Source organism: Oncorhynchus keta, chromosome 10, assembly GCF_023373465.1.
Source record: "Oncorhynchus keta strain PuntledgeMale-10-30-2019 chromosome 10, Oket_V2, whole genome shotgun sequence".
In the NCBI taxonomy this organism is placed as follows: Eukaryota; Metazoa; Chordata; class Actinopteri; order Salmoniformes; family Salmonidae; genus Oncorhynchus; species Oncorhynchus keta.
This window is the reverse complement of record NC_068430.1, coordinates 64,571,552-64,588,625: the sequence shown is the minus strand read 5'-3', so window position 1 is coordinate 64,588,625 and position 17,074 is coordinate 64,571,552. Positions and strand designations below refer to the sequence as shown.

Sequence of the window (17,074 nt, the reverse complement as noted above, 5' to 3'; positions counted from 1 at the left end):
TCTCCGAGCAAATCTTTCACGATAATCACAGCAGCTGTGAGTTTTTCTAGAAGTGATGCTGGGTTTGGAACAGTATTCCCCCATTGATAGGTTGGGATCCAATGGTGGGCTGCTGTCAAGTCCTACTGGGTCGCTGCTTGCAGCCAAACTGTTGCTGGAGGCATTGTTTTGATTATCTGTCGGGTCACAGGGAATGTCAAGACCCTTTGGGTGGGTAACCGTGACAAAAGGTGTGAGGTATCTTTGTTCTCCACAGTTTGAGTTCGGGAATTATGAAATGGGTTCTCCTGATCATATTAATTTTTCACCCAGGGATGAGGGAATTTTAACTCTGACATCTGGCCTCCTGCCCTTGATTCTGCTCGTCCTCCTGACTGATCCTGACTTCCTCCAGTTCCGGTTGAATCTGTGTGGGCTCTGGGGCCTCCTTCCCCAGACTGTGGCTCCACTCCTGGCCATGGTGCTGCTGCTCAAGGGAAACATTCTCTTCAGAGACAGCTACAGGGAGTCTGGAGAGAAGCCAAGTAGGAGCAGTGGTTATCTGTATACCACAGAATTAAATAGAACAATTCAATGGTACAACTGAATGATAGATATCTATGTTATATAGACCTACAGCCTTTAGACATGCCTGAGTGCACATTACAAGCAATATGCTATTTCAATAAGCTTTTCATGACAGACAACTTTTTAATCCTTCACAGTAAAAGTTACATTAAAAACTGTTCTATAAAGGCTAGCTAATGCTAAAGCAGCACATTGGATTCCATTAACGTCCAGCATTGGGGAGAGTAGCTGCTGTAAGTGTTGTGGAATCCAATGGGCTGGAAACGATGTGTTTGATGCCATTCCATTTGCTCTGTTCCAGCCATTATTATGAGCCATTCTCCCCTCAGCAGCCTCCACTGAACGTCACCTACCATCCCCGGATTGAGGTATATTTTCAAACTAACTCCCTGGTTCGTCACTGCGGTGCAAACATTATGGGCAAACTGCGTTTCAACAAAGGTACTGAGCGTCAAGTCGAGTTTTGGCTAGATATGTATACTGCCCTACAGAGAGCATTAACTACGCAAAACAGTGAAACTGAGAAAAATGTCTTTCACGTTTTTGTTGTTGTTACTGTCTAGCCAAATATTTTGTAGGTAGTTAAGTGATAATGCACTGACGTACAATGCCTACAATACAATGTCAAACTCCTTGGCTTTTTCATCATTCTGTTACGTCAGTCTTTTTCTAAAATGGATTGAAAAAATTATAATCATCAGCAATCTACGCACAATACCCCATAATGACAAAGCGAAAACAGTTTTTATTTTAGCAAAACAGAAATACCTTATTTACATTATTATTCAGACCCTTTGCTATGAGTCTCGAAATTGAGCTCAGGTGCCTCCTGTTTCCATTGACCATCCTTGAGATGTTTCTACAACTTGATTCATGTCCACCTGTGGTAATTTCAAATGATTGGACATGATTTGGAAAGGCACACACCTGTCTATATAAGGTCCCACAGCGCATGTCAGAGTAGAAATCAAGCCATGAGGTTGAGGGAATTGTCCCTAGAGCTCCGAGACAGGATTGTGTCGAGGCACAGATCTGGGGAAGGGCAACCATCTCTGCAGCACTCCACCAATCATGCCTTTATGGTAGAGTGGCCAGATGGAAGCCACTCTACAGTAAAATACACATAACAGCCCGCTTGGAGTTTGCCAAAAGGTGCCTAAAGACTCTCAGATCATGAGAAACAAGATTCTCTGGTCTGATGAAACTACGATTGAACTCTAATGCCAAGCGTCATGTCTGGAGGAAACCTGGCATCATCCCTACGGTGAAGCATGGTGGTGGCAGCATCATGCTGTGGGGATATTTTTCAGCGGCAGGGACTGGGAGACTTGTCAGGATCAACAAAAACAAAAATGAACGGAGCAAAGTACAGAGAGATCCTTGATGAAAACCTCATCCAGAGCCGGCAGGTCCTCAGACTGGGGCGAATGTTCACCTTCCAACAGGACAACGCAGGAGTGGCTTCGGGACAAGTGTCTGAATGTCCTTGAGTGGCCCAGCCAGAGCCCGGACTTGAACCCGATCGAACATCTCTGGAGAGACCTGAAAATAGCTGGTCAGCAACGCTCCCCATCCAACCTGACAGAGCTTGAGACGATCTGCAGAGAAGAATGGGAGAAAATCCCCAAATACAGCTGTGCCAAGCTTATAGCATAATTCCCTAGAAGACTCGATTCTGTAATCGCTGCCAAAGGTGCATCGGTGAAGTACTGAGTAAATGGTCTGAATACTTACATAAATGTGATATTTTTTTAATGATCAAAAATGTCTAAAAACCTGGTTTTGCTTTGTCATTATGGGTTAATGCATGTTGATTGATGAGGGGGGAAAAAACAATCTAATCAATTTTAGAATAAGGCTGATCTGACCTACAGTGAGCTCCAAAAGTATTGGGACAGTGACACAATCTTTTATTGTTTTGGATCTGTACTCCAGCACTTTGGATTTGAAATGATAATATGCCTAGGAGATTAACGTGCAGACTATCAGCTTTAATTTGAGTGTATTTTATCCATATCAGGTGAACCGTTTTGAAATTACAGCACTTGTTGTACATAGTTCCCCCCATTTTAGGGGACCAAAAGTATTGGGACAAATTCACTTACATGTGTATTAAAGTAGTCAAAAGTTTAGTATTTGGCCCCATATTCCTAGCACGCAATGATTACATCAAGCTTGAGACTCTACAAACAATTTGGATGCATTTGCTGTTTGTTTTGGTTGTGTTTCTGAACATTTTATGCCCAATAGAAATGAATAGTAAATAATGAATTGTGTCATTTTAGAGTCACCTTTATATTGTAAATAACAATATAATACGTTTCTAAACACATCTACATTAATGTGGATGCTACCATGATTATGGATAGTCCTGAATGAATCCTGAATAATGATGAGTGAGTTAGATGAACAAATATCATACCCCCAAGACATACTAACCGCTCACCATTACAATAACAGGGGAGGTAAGCATTTATTTGGGGGGTATGATATTTGTGCTTCTGTAACTTCTAACATGCTTCTGTAACTAACTAACATTATTCACAGATTCATTCAGGATGATCCTTAATCATGGTAGCATCCACGTGAACGGAGAAGTGTTTAGAACAACAAGTTCTCAGTCTCACTTTAGAATGAGATGTTCATCCATGTTTCTCAAACGTCAAATTTTGAAGTGGTTCCAAATGTCAAATGTCATAGTGTTTAAGGTTAAGCGTAGACATTTATTCCAATTCTTTAAGGTTAGGCATTAACTCCGAATGTATATCTGATACTGTGGGGTGGTACCATAGTATATCTGATACTGTGGGGTGGTACTACAGTAGATCTGATACTGTGGGGTGGTAGCATAGTATATCAGTTACTGTGGGGTGGTACTACAGTATATCTGATACTGTGGGGTGGTACTACGGTATATCTGATACTGTGGGGTGGTACTACGATATATCTGATACTGTGGGGTGGTACTACAGGATATCTGATACTGTGGGGTGGTAGCATCGTATATCTGTTTCTGTGGGGTGGTACTACAGTATATCTGTTTCTGTGGGGTTGTACTACAGTATATCTGATACTGTGGGGTGGTAGCATAGTATATCAGTTACTGTGGGGTGGTACTACAGTATATCTGATACTGTGGGGTGGTACTACGGTATATCTGATACTGTGGGGTGGTACTACGGTATATCTGATACTGTGGGGTGGTACTACAGGATATCTGATACTGTGGGGTGGTAGCATAGTATATCAGTTACTGTGGGGTGGTACTACAGTATATCTGATACTGTGGGGTGGTACTACATTATATCTGTTTCTGTGGGGTGGTACTACAGTATGTCTGGTACTGTGGGGTGGTACTACAGTATATCTGGTACTGTGGGGTGGTACTACAGTATATCTGGTACTGTGGGGTGGTACTACAGTATATCTGATACTGTGGGGTGGTACTACAGTATATCTGATACTGTGGGGTGGTACTACAGTATATCTGATACTGTGGGGTGGTACTACAGTATATCTGTTACTGTGGGGTGGTACTACAGTATATCTGATACTGTGGGGTGGTAGCATAGTATATCAGTTACTGTGGGGTGGTACTACAGTAGATCTGATTCTGTGGGGTGGTAGCATAGTATATCAGTTACTGTGGGGTGGTACTACAGTATATCTGATACTGTGGGGTGGTACTACAGTATATCTGATACTGTGGGGTGGTACTACGGTATATCTGATACTGTGGGGTGGTAGCATAGTATATCCGTTACTGTGGGGTGGTACTACAGTAGATCTGATACTGTGGGGTGATACTACGGTATATTTGATACTGTGGGGTGGTACTACGGTATATCTGATACTGTGGGGTGGTAGCATAGTATATCAGTTACTGTGGGGTGGTAGCATAGTATATCAGTTACTGTGGGGTGGTACTACAGTAGATCTGATACTGTGGGGTGGTACTACAGTATATCTGATACTGTGGGGTGATACTACGGTATATCTGATACTGTGGGGTGGTACTACGGTATATCTGATACTGTGGGGTGGTAGCATAGTATATCAGTTACTGTGGGGTGGTACTACAGTAGATCTGATACTGTGGGGTGGTAGCATAGTATATCAGTTACTGTGGGGTGGTACTACAGTATATCTTATACTGTGGGGTGGTACTACGGTATATCTGATACTGTGGGGTGGTACTACGGTATATCTGATACTGTGGGGTGGTACTACGGTATATCTGATACTGTGGGGTGGTAGCATCGTATATCTGTTTCTGTGGGGTGGTACTACAGTATATCTGTTTCTGTGGGGTGGTACTACAGTATATCTGATACTGTGGGGTGGTAGCATAGTATATCAGTTACTGTGGGGTGGTACTACAGTAGATCTGATACTGTGGGGTGGTAGCATAGTATATCAGTTACTGTGGGGTGGTACTACAGTATATCTGATACTGTGGGGTGATACTACGGTATATCTGATACTGTGGGGTGGTACTACGGTATATCTGATACTGTGGGGTGGTAGCATAGTATATCAGTTACTGTGGGGTGGTACTACAGTAGATCTGATACTGTGGGGTGGTAGCATAGTATATCAGTTACTGTGGGGTGGTACTACAGTATATCTGATACTGTGGGGTGGTAGCATAGTATATCAGTTACTGTGGGGTGGTACTACAGTATATCTGATACTGTGGGGTGGTACTACAGTATATCTGATACTGTGGGGTGGTACTACGGTATATCTGAGACTGTGGGCTGGTACTACGGTATATCTGATACTGTGGGGTGGTACTACAGTATATCTGATACTGTGGGGTGGTACTACAGTATATCTGATACTGTGGGGTGGTACTACAGTATATCTGATACTGTGGGGTGGTACTACAGTATATCTGATACTGTGGGGTGGTACTAAAGTGTATCTGTTACTGTGGGGTGGTACTACAGTATATCTGTTTCTGTGGGGTGGTACTACAGTATATCTGATACTGTGGGGTGGTAGCATAGTATATCAGTTACTGTGGGGCGGTACTACAGTATATCAGATACTGTGGGGCGGTACTACAGTATATCTGATACTGTGGGGTGGTACTAAAGTGTATCTGTTACTGTGGGGTGGTACTACAGTATATCTGATACTGTGGGGTGGTAGCATCGTATATCTGTTTCTGTGGGGTGGTACTACAGTATATCTGTTTCTGTGGGGCGGTACTACAGTATATCTGATACTGTGGGGTGGTACTACAGTATATCTGATACTGTGGGGTGGTACTACAGTATATCTGATACTGTGGGGTGGTACTAAAGTGTATCTGTTACTGTGGGGTGGTACTACAGTATATCTGTTTCTGTGGGGTGGTACTACAGTATATCTGATACTGTGGGGTGGTAGCATAGTATATCAGTTACTGTGGGGTGGTACTACAGTATATCTGATACTGTGGGGTGATACTACGGTATATCTGATACTGTGGGGTGATACTACGGTATATCTGATACTGTGGGGTGATACTACGGTATATCTGATACTGTGGGGTGGTACTACGGTATATCTGATACTGTGGGGTGGTACTACGGTATATCTGATACTGTGGGGTGGTACTACGGTATATCTGATACTGTGGGGTGGTACTACAGTATATCTGATACTGTGGGGTGGTACTACGGTATATCTGATACTGTGGGGTGGTAGCATCGTATATCTGTTTCTGTGGGGTGGTACTACAGTATATCTGTTTCTGTGGGGTGGTAGCATAGTATATCAGTTACTGTGGGGTGGTACTACAGTATATCTGATACTGTGGGGTGATACTACGGTATATCTGATACTGTGGGGTGGTACTACGGTATATCTGATACTGTGGGGTGGTAGCATCGTATATCTGTTTCTGTGGGGTGGTACTACAGTATATCTGTTACTGTGGGGTGGTACTACAGTATATCTGTTTCTGTGGGGTGGTACTACAGTATATCTGATACTGTGGGGTGGTAGCATAGTATATCAGTTACTGTGGGGTGGTACTACAGTATATCTGATACTGTGGGGTGATACTACGGTATATCTGATACTGTGGGGTGATACTACGGTATATCTGATACTGTGGGGTGATACTACGGTATATCTGATACTGTGGGGTGGTACTACGGTATATCTGATACTGTGGGGTGGTACTACGGTATATCTGATACTGTGGGGTGGTACTACGGTATATCTGATACTGTGGGGTGGTACTACAGTATATCTGATACTGTGGGGTGGTACTACGGTATATCTGATACTGTGGGGTGGTAGCATCGTATATCTGTTTCTGTGGGGTGGTACTACAGTATATCTGTTTCTGTGGGGTGGTACTACAGTATATCTGATACTGTGGGGTGGTAGCATAGTATATCAGTTACTGTGGGGTGGTACTACAGTAGATCTGATACTGTGGGGTGGTAGCATAGTATATCAGTTACTGTGGGGTGGTACTACAGTAGATCTGATACTGTGGGGTGGTAGCATAGTATATCAGTTACTGTGGGGTGGTACTACAGTATATCTGATACTGTGGGGTGGTAGCATAGTATATCAGTTACTGTGGGGTGGTACTACAGTATATCTGATACTGTGGGGTGGTACTACAGTATATCTGATACTGTGGGGTGGTACTACGGTATATCTGAGACTGTGGGCTGGTACTACGGTATATCTGATACTGTGGGGTGGTACTACAGTATATCTGATACTGTGGGGTGGTACTACAGTATATCTGATACTGTGGGGTGGTACTACAGTATATCTGATACTGTGGGGTGGTACTACAGTATATCTGATACTGTGGGGTGGTACTAAAGTGTATCTGTTACTGTGGGGTGGTACTACAGTATATCTGTTTCTGTGGGGTGGTACTACAGTATATCTGATACTGTGGGGTGGTAGCATAGTATATCAGTTACTGTGGGGCGGTACTACAGTATATCAGATACTGTGGGGGCGGTACTACAGTATATCTGATACTGTGGGGTGGTACTAAAGTGTATCTGTTACTGTGGGGTGGTACTACAGTATATCTGATACTGTGGGGTGGTAGCATCGTATATCTGTTTCTGTGGGGTGGTACTACAGTATATCTGTTTCTGTGGGGCGGTACTACAGTATATCTGATACTGTGGGGTGGTACTACAGTATATCTGATACTGTGGGGTGGTACTACAGTATATCTGATACTGTGGGGTGGTACTAAAGTGTATCTGTTACTGTGGGGTGGTACTACAGTATATCTGTTTCTGTGGGGTGGTACTACAGTATATCTGATACTGTGGGGTGGTAGCATAGTATATCAGTTACTGTGGGGTGGTACTACAGTATATCTGATACTGTGGGGTGATACTACGGTATATCTGATACTGTGGGGTGATACTACGGTATATCTGATACTGTGGGGTGATACTACGGTATATCTGATACTGTGGGGTGGTACTACGGTATATCTGATACTGTGGGGTGGTACTACGGTATATCTGATACTGTGGGGTGGTACTACGGTATATCTGATACTGTGGGGTGGTACTACAGTATATCTGATACTGTGGGGTGGTACTACGGTATATCTGATACTGTGGGGTGGTAGCATCGTATATCTGTTTCTGTGGGGTGGTACTACAGTATATCTGATACTGTGGGGTGGTACTAAAGTATATCTGTTACTGTGGGGTGGTACTACAGTATATCTGATACTGTGGGGTGGTAGCATAGTATATCAGTTACTGTGGGGTGGTACTACAGTAGATCTGATTCTGTGGGGTGGTAGCATAGTATATCAGTTACTGTGGGGTGGTACTACAGTATATCTGATACTGTGGGGTGGTACTACGGTATATCTGATACTGTGGGGTGGTAGCATAGTATATCCGTTACTGTGGGGTGGTACTACAGTAGATCTGATACTGTGGGGTGGTACTACAGTATATCTGATACTGTGGGGTGATACTACGGTATATCTGATACTGTGGGGTGGTACTACGGTATATCTGATACTGTGGGGTGGTAGCATAGTATATCAGTTACTGTGGGGTGGTAGCATAGTATATCAGTTACTGTGGGGTGGTACTACAGTAGATCTGATACTGTGGGGTGGTACTACAGTATATCTGATACTGTGGGGTGATACTACGGTATATCTGATACTGTGGGGTGGTACTACGGTATATCTGATACTGTGGGGTGGTAGCATAGTATATCAGTTACTGTGGGGTGGTACTACAGTAGATCTGATACTGTGGGGTGGTAGCATAGTATATCAGTTACTGTGGGGTGGTACTACAGTATATCTTATACTGTGGGGTGGTACTACGGTATATCTGATACTGTGGGGTGGTACTACGGTATATCTGATACTGTGGGGTGGTACTACGGTATATCTGATACTGTGGGGTGGTACTACAGTATATCTGATACTGTGGGGTGGTACTACAGTATATCTGATACTGTGGGGTGGTACTAAAGTGTATCTGTTACTGTGGGGTGGTACTACAGTATATCTGTTTCTGTGGGGTGGTACTACAGTATATCTGATACTGTGGGGTGGTAGCATAGTATATCAGTTACTGTGGGGCGGTACTACAGTATATCAGATACTGTGGGCGGTACTACAGTATATCTGATACTGTGGGGTGGTACTAAAGTGTATCTGTTACTGTGGGGTGGTACTACAGTATATATGATACTGTGGGGTGGTAGCATCGTATATCTGTTTCTGTGGGGTGGTACTACAGTATATCTGTTTCTGTGGGGTGGTACTACAGTATATCTGATACTGTGGGGTGGTACTACAGTATATCTGATACTGTGGGGTGGTACTACAGTATATCTGATACTGTGGGTTGGTACTAAAGTGTATCTGTTACTGTGGGGTGGTACTACAGTATATCTGATACTGTGGGGTGGTAGCATCGTATATCTGTTTCTGTGGGGTGGTACTACAGTATATCTGTTTCTGTGGGGTTGTACTACAGTATATCTGATACTGTGGGGTGGTACTAAAGTATATCTGTTACTGTGGGGCGGTACTACAGTATATCTGATACTGTGGGGTGGTAGCATAGTATATCAGTTACTGTGGGGTGGTACTACAGTAGATCTGATTCTGTGGGGTGGTAGCATAGTATATCAGTTACTGTGGGGTGGTACTACAGTATATCTGATACTGTGGGGTGGTACTACGGTATATCTGATACTGTGGGGTGGTAGCATAGTATATCCGTTACTGTGGGGTGGTACTACAGTAGATCTGATACTGTGGGGTGGTACTACAGTATATCTGATACTGTGGGGTGATACTACGGTATATCTGATACTGTGGGGTGGTACTACGGTATATCTGATACTGTGGGGTGGTAGCATAGTATATCAGTTACTGTGGGGTGGTAGCATAGTATATCAGTTACTGTGGGGTGGTACTACAGTAGATCTGATACTGTGGGGTGGTACTACAGTATATCTGATACTGTGGGGTGATACTACGGTATATCTGATACTGTGGGGTGGTACTACGGTATATCTGATACTGTGGGGTGGTAGCATAGTATATCAGTTACTGTGGGGTGGTACTACAGTAGATCTGATACTGTGGGGTGGTAGCATAGTATATCAGTTACTGTGGGGTGGTACTACAGTATATCTTATACTGTGGGGTGGTACTACAGTATATCTTATACTGTGGGGTGGTACTACGGTATATCTGATACTGTGGGGTGGTACTACGGTATATCTGATACTGTGGGGTGGTACTACGGTATATCTGATACTGTGGGATGGTACTACGGTATATCTGAGACTGTGGGGTGGTACTACGGTATATCTGATACTGTGGGGTGGTACTACAGTATATCTGATACTGTGGGGTGGTACTACAGTATATCTGATACTGTGGGGTGGTACTACAGTATATCTGATACTGTGGGGTGGTACTAAAATGTATCTGTTACTGTGGGGTGGTACTACAGTATATCTGTTTCTGTGGGGTGGTACTACAGTATATCTGATACTGTGGGGTGGTAGCATAGTATATCAGTTACTGTGGGGCGGTACTACAGTATATCAGATACTGTGGGGCGGTACTACAGTATATCTGATACTGTGGGGTGGTACTAAAGTGTATCTGTTACTGTGGGGTGGTACTACAGTATATATGATACTGTGGGGTGGTAGCATCGTATATCTGTTTCTGTGGGGTGGTACTACAGTATATCTGTTTCTGTGGGGTGGTACTACAGTATATCTGATACTGTGGGGTGGTACTACAGTATATCTGATACTGTGGGGTGGTACTACAGTATATCTGATACTGTGGGTTGGTACTAAAGTGTATCTGTTACTGTGGGGTGGTACTACAGTATATCTGTTTCTGTGGGGTGGTACTACAGTATATCTGATACTGTGGGGTGGTAGCATAGTATATCAGTTACTGTGGGGCGGTACTACAGTATATCAGATACTGTGGGGCGGTACTACAGTATATCTGATACTGTGGGGTGGTACTAAAGTGTATCTGTTACTGTGGGGTGGTACTACAGTATATCTGATACTGTGGGGTGGTAGCATCGTATATCTGTTTCTGTGGGGTGGTACTACAGTATATCTGTTTCTGTGGGGTTGTACTACAGTATATCTGATACTGTGGGGTGGTACTAAAGTATATCTGTTACTGTGGGGCGGTACTACAGTATATCTGATACTGTGGGGTGGTAGCATAGTATATCAGTTACTGTGGGGTGGTACTACATTATATATGTTTCTGTGGGGTGGTACTACATTATATATGTTTCTGTGGGGTGGTACTACAGTATATCTGGTACTGTGGGGTGGTACTACAGTATATCTGATACTGTGGGGTGGTATCATAGTATATATGGGTTAAGGTTTGGGATAGACTTAAAATGAAAATCTCAAAAACAACATTACTGGATTTGAAAAATAAACCTTTGGCACCAGAAGCAGAAAACCTTACCAAAGAATCTGCCACTGGTGCCGAAAGTTGCATGTTGGAATCCAGCTAAATTATTTCTGAGATTTTTGTTTTAAGCCTATTCCAATCGTTAACCATTTAGAGTTAATGCCTAACCTTAAGAGCTCAGAGTTAATGGAACAATTGGTACAAGAGGCAGTTGCTTACACCCATCCGCCATCCCCGTTCACAACACCCTAGCAGAACCGAAACCAACTTGAAGGTAACAGCTCACTGTTGCCCCTCGTGGTCTGGTTCCACGTCATGGGTTGACGCCGATATTGACTTGTATCACAGGTGACCTGGCTGGTTTAGAAACATTTTATTCTCTATTAATCATCCATCCACATGGAGGTGCTGTGATGCGTTTACGGGCTCACCAATGACTGACACAAACAGAAGACGACAATACGGACGTAAAACTGGGAGAGGGTTTGTTTTGTTTGTGGCTAGTGGCTACCATTTTTCCTCGTGGACGAAGCCATACCACAGGCAAAAGGGGTTAGTTATTAGTATATTTGGCCATACTAGCTTAATTACCCACCTTTCAGTCGTCTGAAAATGTCTACATTACAGATGTTGCGCGTGTTCTTAAATGAGCGTTTAACAGCGGCTGCTGTGGAGATTTTCGGGGCAGTTGAGAAAACGGTAACCGAGTACCAGGAGGAGAATGATAATCTGCGGAGACTGCTGCGGATAACCCCGGACATAAACCAATGTAGAAAAGGTCTACAAATATTCTAGCTACAATAATGTTTTATTAACAGCTAAGTTGTTAATATAGACTAACAGTGATAATTATATATATAAACTTATCGTGCATGTTGAAGTTTCACAAACATTTTCTTGAAATAGAATATCACTCAGGCATGTCTAAAAGCTGTGTGTATATCTATCTATATACAGTACCAGTCAAAAGTTTGAACACACCTAGTCTTTCAAGGGTTTTAATGTATGTTTACTATTTTCTACATTGTAGAATAATAGTGAAGACATCAAAACTATGAAATAGCACATATGGAATCATGTAGTAACCAAAAATATATTTGAGATTCTTCAAAGTAGCAACCCTTTGCTTTGATGACAGATTTGCACTCTTGGCATTCTCTCAACCAGCTTCACCTGGAATGTTTTTCCAATAGTCTTGAAGGAGTTCACACATATGCTGGGCACTTGTTGGCTGCTTTTCCTTCAATCTGGGTGGCAGATAGCCTAGTGGTGAGAGCGTTGGACTAGTAACCGGAAGGTTGGAAGATCAAATCCCCGAGCTGACAAGCTGTTGTTCTGCCCCTGAACAAGGCAGTTAACCCACCGTTCCTAGGATGTCATTGAAAATAATAATTTGTTTTTAATTAACTTGCCTCGTTAAAGAAAGGTAAAATAAAAATCTCATCCCAAACCATCTAAATTGGGCTGAGGTCAGGGGATTGTGGAGGCCAGGTCATCTGATGCAGCACTCCATCACTCTCCTTCTTGGTCATATTGTCCTTAGACGGCCTGAAGGGGTGTTGGGTCATTGTCCTGTTGAAAAACAAATGAAAATTCCACCAAGCGCAAACCAGCTGGGATGGTGTATCTCTTCAGAATGCTGTGGTAGCCATGGTGGTTAAGTGTGCCTTGAATTCTAAATAAATCAGTGTCACCAGCAAAGCACCATCACACCTCCTCCTCCATGCTTCATGGTGGGAATCACACATGCAGAGATCATCCGTCCACCTATTATGTGACTCACGAAGATACGGCTGTTGGAACTAAAAGTCTCACATTTGCACTCATTAGACCAAAGTAGAGTTCGACCGATTAATCGGAATGGCCGATTTCAAGTTTTCATAACAATCGTAAATCGTTATTTTTGGGCACCAATTTGCCAATTTTTTACATCTTTATTTAACTAGGCAAGTCAGTTAAGAACACATTCTTATTTTCAATGACGGCCTAGGAACGGTGGGTTAACTGCCCCGTTCAGGGGCAGAAAGACAGATTTTCACCTTGTCAGCTCGGGGAATCAAATCTTGAAATCTTACAGTTAACTAGTCCAACGCAATAACGACCTGCCTCTCTCTCGTTGCACTCCACAAGGACTGCCTGTTACGCAAATGCAGTAAACCAAGGTAAGTTGCTAGCTAGCATTCAACTTATCTTATAAAAAACAAACAATCATAATCACTAGTTAACTACACACGGTTGATGATATTACTAGATATTATCTAGCGTGTCCTGTGTTGCATATAATCTGACTGAGCATACAAGTACCTAAGTATCTGATTGAGCGGTGGTAGGCGGTAAACGTTCATTCAAACTGCACTTTCGTGCGTTTTGCCAGCAGCTCTTCATTGTGCGTCAAGCATGGCGCTGTTTATGACTTCAAACCTATCAACTCCCGAGATGAGGCTGGTGTGACCGAAGTGAAATGGCTGGCTAGTTAGCACGCGCTTCCCTTGCTCTGCATGGGTAACGCTTCGATGTCGTAGCTGTTGTCATTGTGTTGCTGGTTCGAGCCCAGGGAAGAGCCGGACGGAAGCTATACTGTTACACTGGCAATACTAAAGTGCCTATAAGAACATCCAATAGTCAAAGGTTAATGAAATACAAATGGTATAGAGGGAAATAGTCCTATAATAACTTCAACCTCAAACTTCTTACCTGGGAATATTGAAGACTCACGTTAAAAGGAAACACCAGCTTTCATGTGTTCTCATGTTCTGAGCAAGGAACTGAAACGTTAGCTTTCTTACATAGCACATATTGCACTTTTACTTTCTTCTCCAACACTTCGTTTTTGCATTATTTAAACCAAATTGAACATGTTTCATTATCTACTTGAGGCTAAATTGATTTTATTGATGTATTATATTAAGTTAAAATAAGTGTTCATTCAGTATTGTTGTAATTGTCATTATTATAAATACATTTATTACATTTTTAAATCAGCCGATTAATCGGTATCGGCTTTTTTGTTCCTCCAATAATCGGTATCGGCGTTGAAAAATCATAATTAGTCGACCTCTAGACCAAAGGACAGATTTCCACCGGTCTAATGTCCTTTTAACAAGGCACACCTGTTAATTGAAATGCATTCCAGGTGACTACCTCATGAAGTTGGTTTCAGAGAATGCCAAGTGTGCAAAGCTGTCAAGGCAAAGGGTGGCTATTTTGAAGAATCACAAATAAAATATTTTGATTTGTTTAATACTTTTTTGGTTATATGATTCCATGTGTTATTTCATAGTTGTCTTCATAGTTGTCTATTCTACAATGTAGAAAATAGTAAAAATAAAAACCAATGAATGAGTAGGTGTCCCCAAACATTTGACTGGTACTGTATATCTTCTACAGAGATAAAGGGTTTTTATTTATAATGGTATAGCTAACCTCTGCGCCTCCTCGCCTTCCCTCCAGAGTCCCTTCAGTTATCTGTTGCTGTCACTGAAGACAAGGTTCCCCCTAAGCAGCAGCACTCTGAGCAGGAGTGGAGAACCAGTCTACAGCAGGAGGACCGAGAACCCACACAGATTAAAGAGGAACAGGAGGAACTCTGGACCTGTCAGGAGGAAGATTTCAGTGTGTTCAAATTACCTCCTTGTGTGAAAAGTAAATGTGATCAGGAAAACCCACAGTCCTTTTCTCTTCCCCAAACCCAGACAGTGGAGAACAGAGACAGTAACTCTAAATCAGTGGACCTCCCACATTTTGTCACCGTTACCCATCTAGAGGGTCTCGACATTCCCTGTGACCCTCCAGATAATCAAAACTATAGCCACAGCTCATCTGTAAGCAGTGACCTAGTAGGACTTAGGCTGCTGTCACCATTCCATCACAGCCCACCACTGGATCCCAACCCATCAATGGGGGAACACTGTCCCAAGCCCAGCACCATGTCTAGAAAAACTCACCGCTGCTGTGACTGTGGTGAAACGTTTGCTCTGACAGCTGACCTGCAGGAGCATGTGACTCTCACCAAGAGACCCAGCGAATGCCACCTCTGCAAAAAACGCTACAACTCCACCTGTAAATTGAAGGCCCATGTCAGATTCTGTCATGTGGAGAGACCCTGTATCTGCCCCTTTTGTGGAAAGACCTTCAAACTCAAAGGACATCTGTCCAGACATATGAGGATTCACACAGGCGAGAAACCATTTGGCTGTGGTGACTGTGGGAAGAGCTTCATTCAGAAGGGGGACTTAATGAGACACATTCTTACTCACACAGGAGAGAAACCATTTAGCTGTAAAGACTGTGGGAAAAGCTTCAATCGGAAGGGGAACCTAACTGAACACATACGGACTTGCACATACTGAGTAGCACAGGAAAGAAAGTTCCCGAAGAAACAAAGTAATTAGGACAAAGACATCTTGTCAGATGGACAACACTCTTTGGAAAAGCAAAGCAACTCTGGCTCATTCATTCTGTGGGTTTCAGATAAATCAATGTCATGAATTTACTTTTGCAAAACATATGTAAAGGTTTGATTTGATCCAACAATAGAGAGTAATTAAATCCATGGCCTGCTTTTCAAAGTCTCTTGATGTATTCACGTCATTAGACAGGAATTCCTTGTAGTTTGTTTTGGAATGTCTCGAATAGTCCAAGAAATTGTCCTTGCATTCGTCAGATCATTTTTCAAACCTATAAAACTGATTTATGGTCAAATGTGGTTCCCCTCATGGTTATGAGTAGGATTTGTGGAGCCAGTGGAGGGTAAACCGATCCTGGGAGGGCAGCACTTACCATGGGAGGGCAGCAGGCAATGAGTTGGAATAATGAAAAACTATTTATTGCTTAAGAGAATCATTTTTATTTTCTCGAAATAAAATGCATTGAAACATTGACAAACACATTAGTCCTTCACAAAGTCACAGAACCTCAAGGAATTACGTATTAAAACAAGCTGCCGTAATTTGAACTCCACAATGTCAAAATGCCCAACCCCATTTCAACAAAAATATTGACATTACAAGGGGGTGTCCATTTTAAAATAAATGACAGAACTTCACAAAGAGGGGTAAGATTCCACATCTTTCAGTACTAGTGGTTCCCAGACATGCTCCATTGGGTGCGAGTTCTGTAACTTTGCATGATATTGTCATTTGCTACAGTGTAATTTCTACACCAGCTCGATGTGAATGTAAAAAATACAAAATGTACCAAGCGTGTTCATGGAAGCGCTGGCACTGAACACAGTCTATTCACTTCATATCCCCTGATAACTATTGAAAAGATCTTTAAGAAATGCAGGCAAAACAGACAAAACATCTACAAGTATAGTGCCCACAGAAGTTCAACTGTCACATCTTGGGGGAATTTAAATAAACCATTACATCTACAACCATTAACCTTCATTCTCTAAAACAAGATCTGCTTTAAATCTATAAATAATGTCACCTATTTGTCATTTACCATACCTTATTTCTCTACAGTACAAAATAAAAATCCAGTGGGTTCCCTTCATTGCAATAAATGGTCTGAGTCTCCCCTTTCAGTAATATACACTAACGGTATACAAAACACTACAGC

At 42.6% G+C, this 17,074-nt stretch overlaps 1 protein-coding gene across 3 annotated transcripts; it reads left to right on the top strand.

The window, feature by feature from the left end:
• Positions 1-891: 891 nt before the first annotated feature.
• On the top strand, positions 892-16,893 carry LOC127932293 (replication initiator 1-like). 3 transcript variants are annotated; one of them, XR_008144712.1, is made up of 3 exons: positions 11,840-12,287; positions 13,640-13,671; positions 14,960-16,893. XR_008144712.1 is itself a non-coding variant. In XM_052527606.1 (2 exons), exons 1-2 carry the CDS (start codon positions 984-986, stop codon positions 15,856-15,858), a joined length of 924 nt encoding a protein of 307 aa, XP_052383566.1. In that variant the 5' UTR covers positions 892-983; the 3' UTR covers positions 15,859-16,893. The 3 variants fall into 3 exon arrangements, 2 of the variants coding, with proteins under 2 accessions (XP_052383566.1, XP_052383567.1); XM_052527606.1 differs by lacking the exons at positions 11,840-12,287; positions 13,640-13,671 and adding an exon at positions 892-1,008; XM_052527607.1 differs by lacking the exon at positions 13,640-13,671 and having other exon boundaries at positions 11,856-12,287.
• Positions 16,894-17,074: the final 181 nt, after the last annotated feature.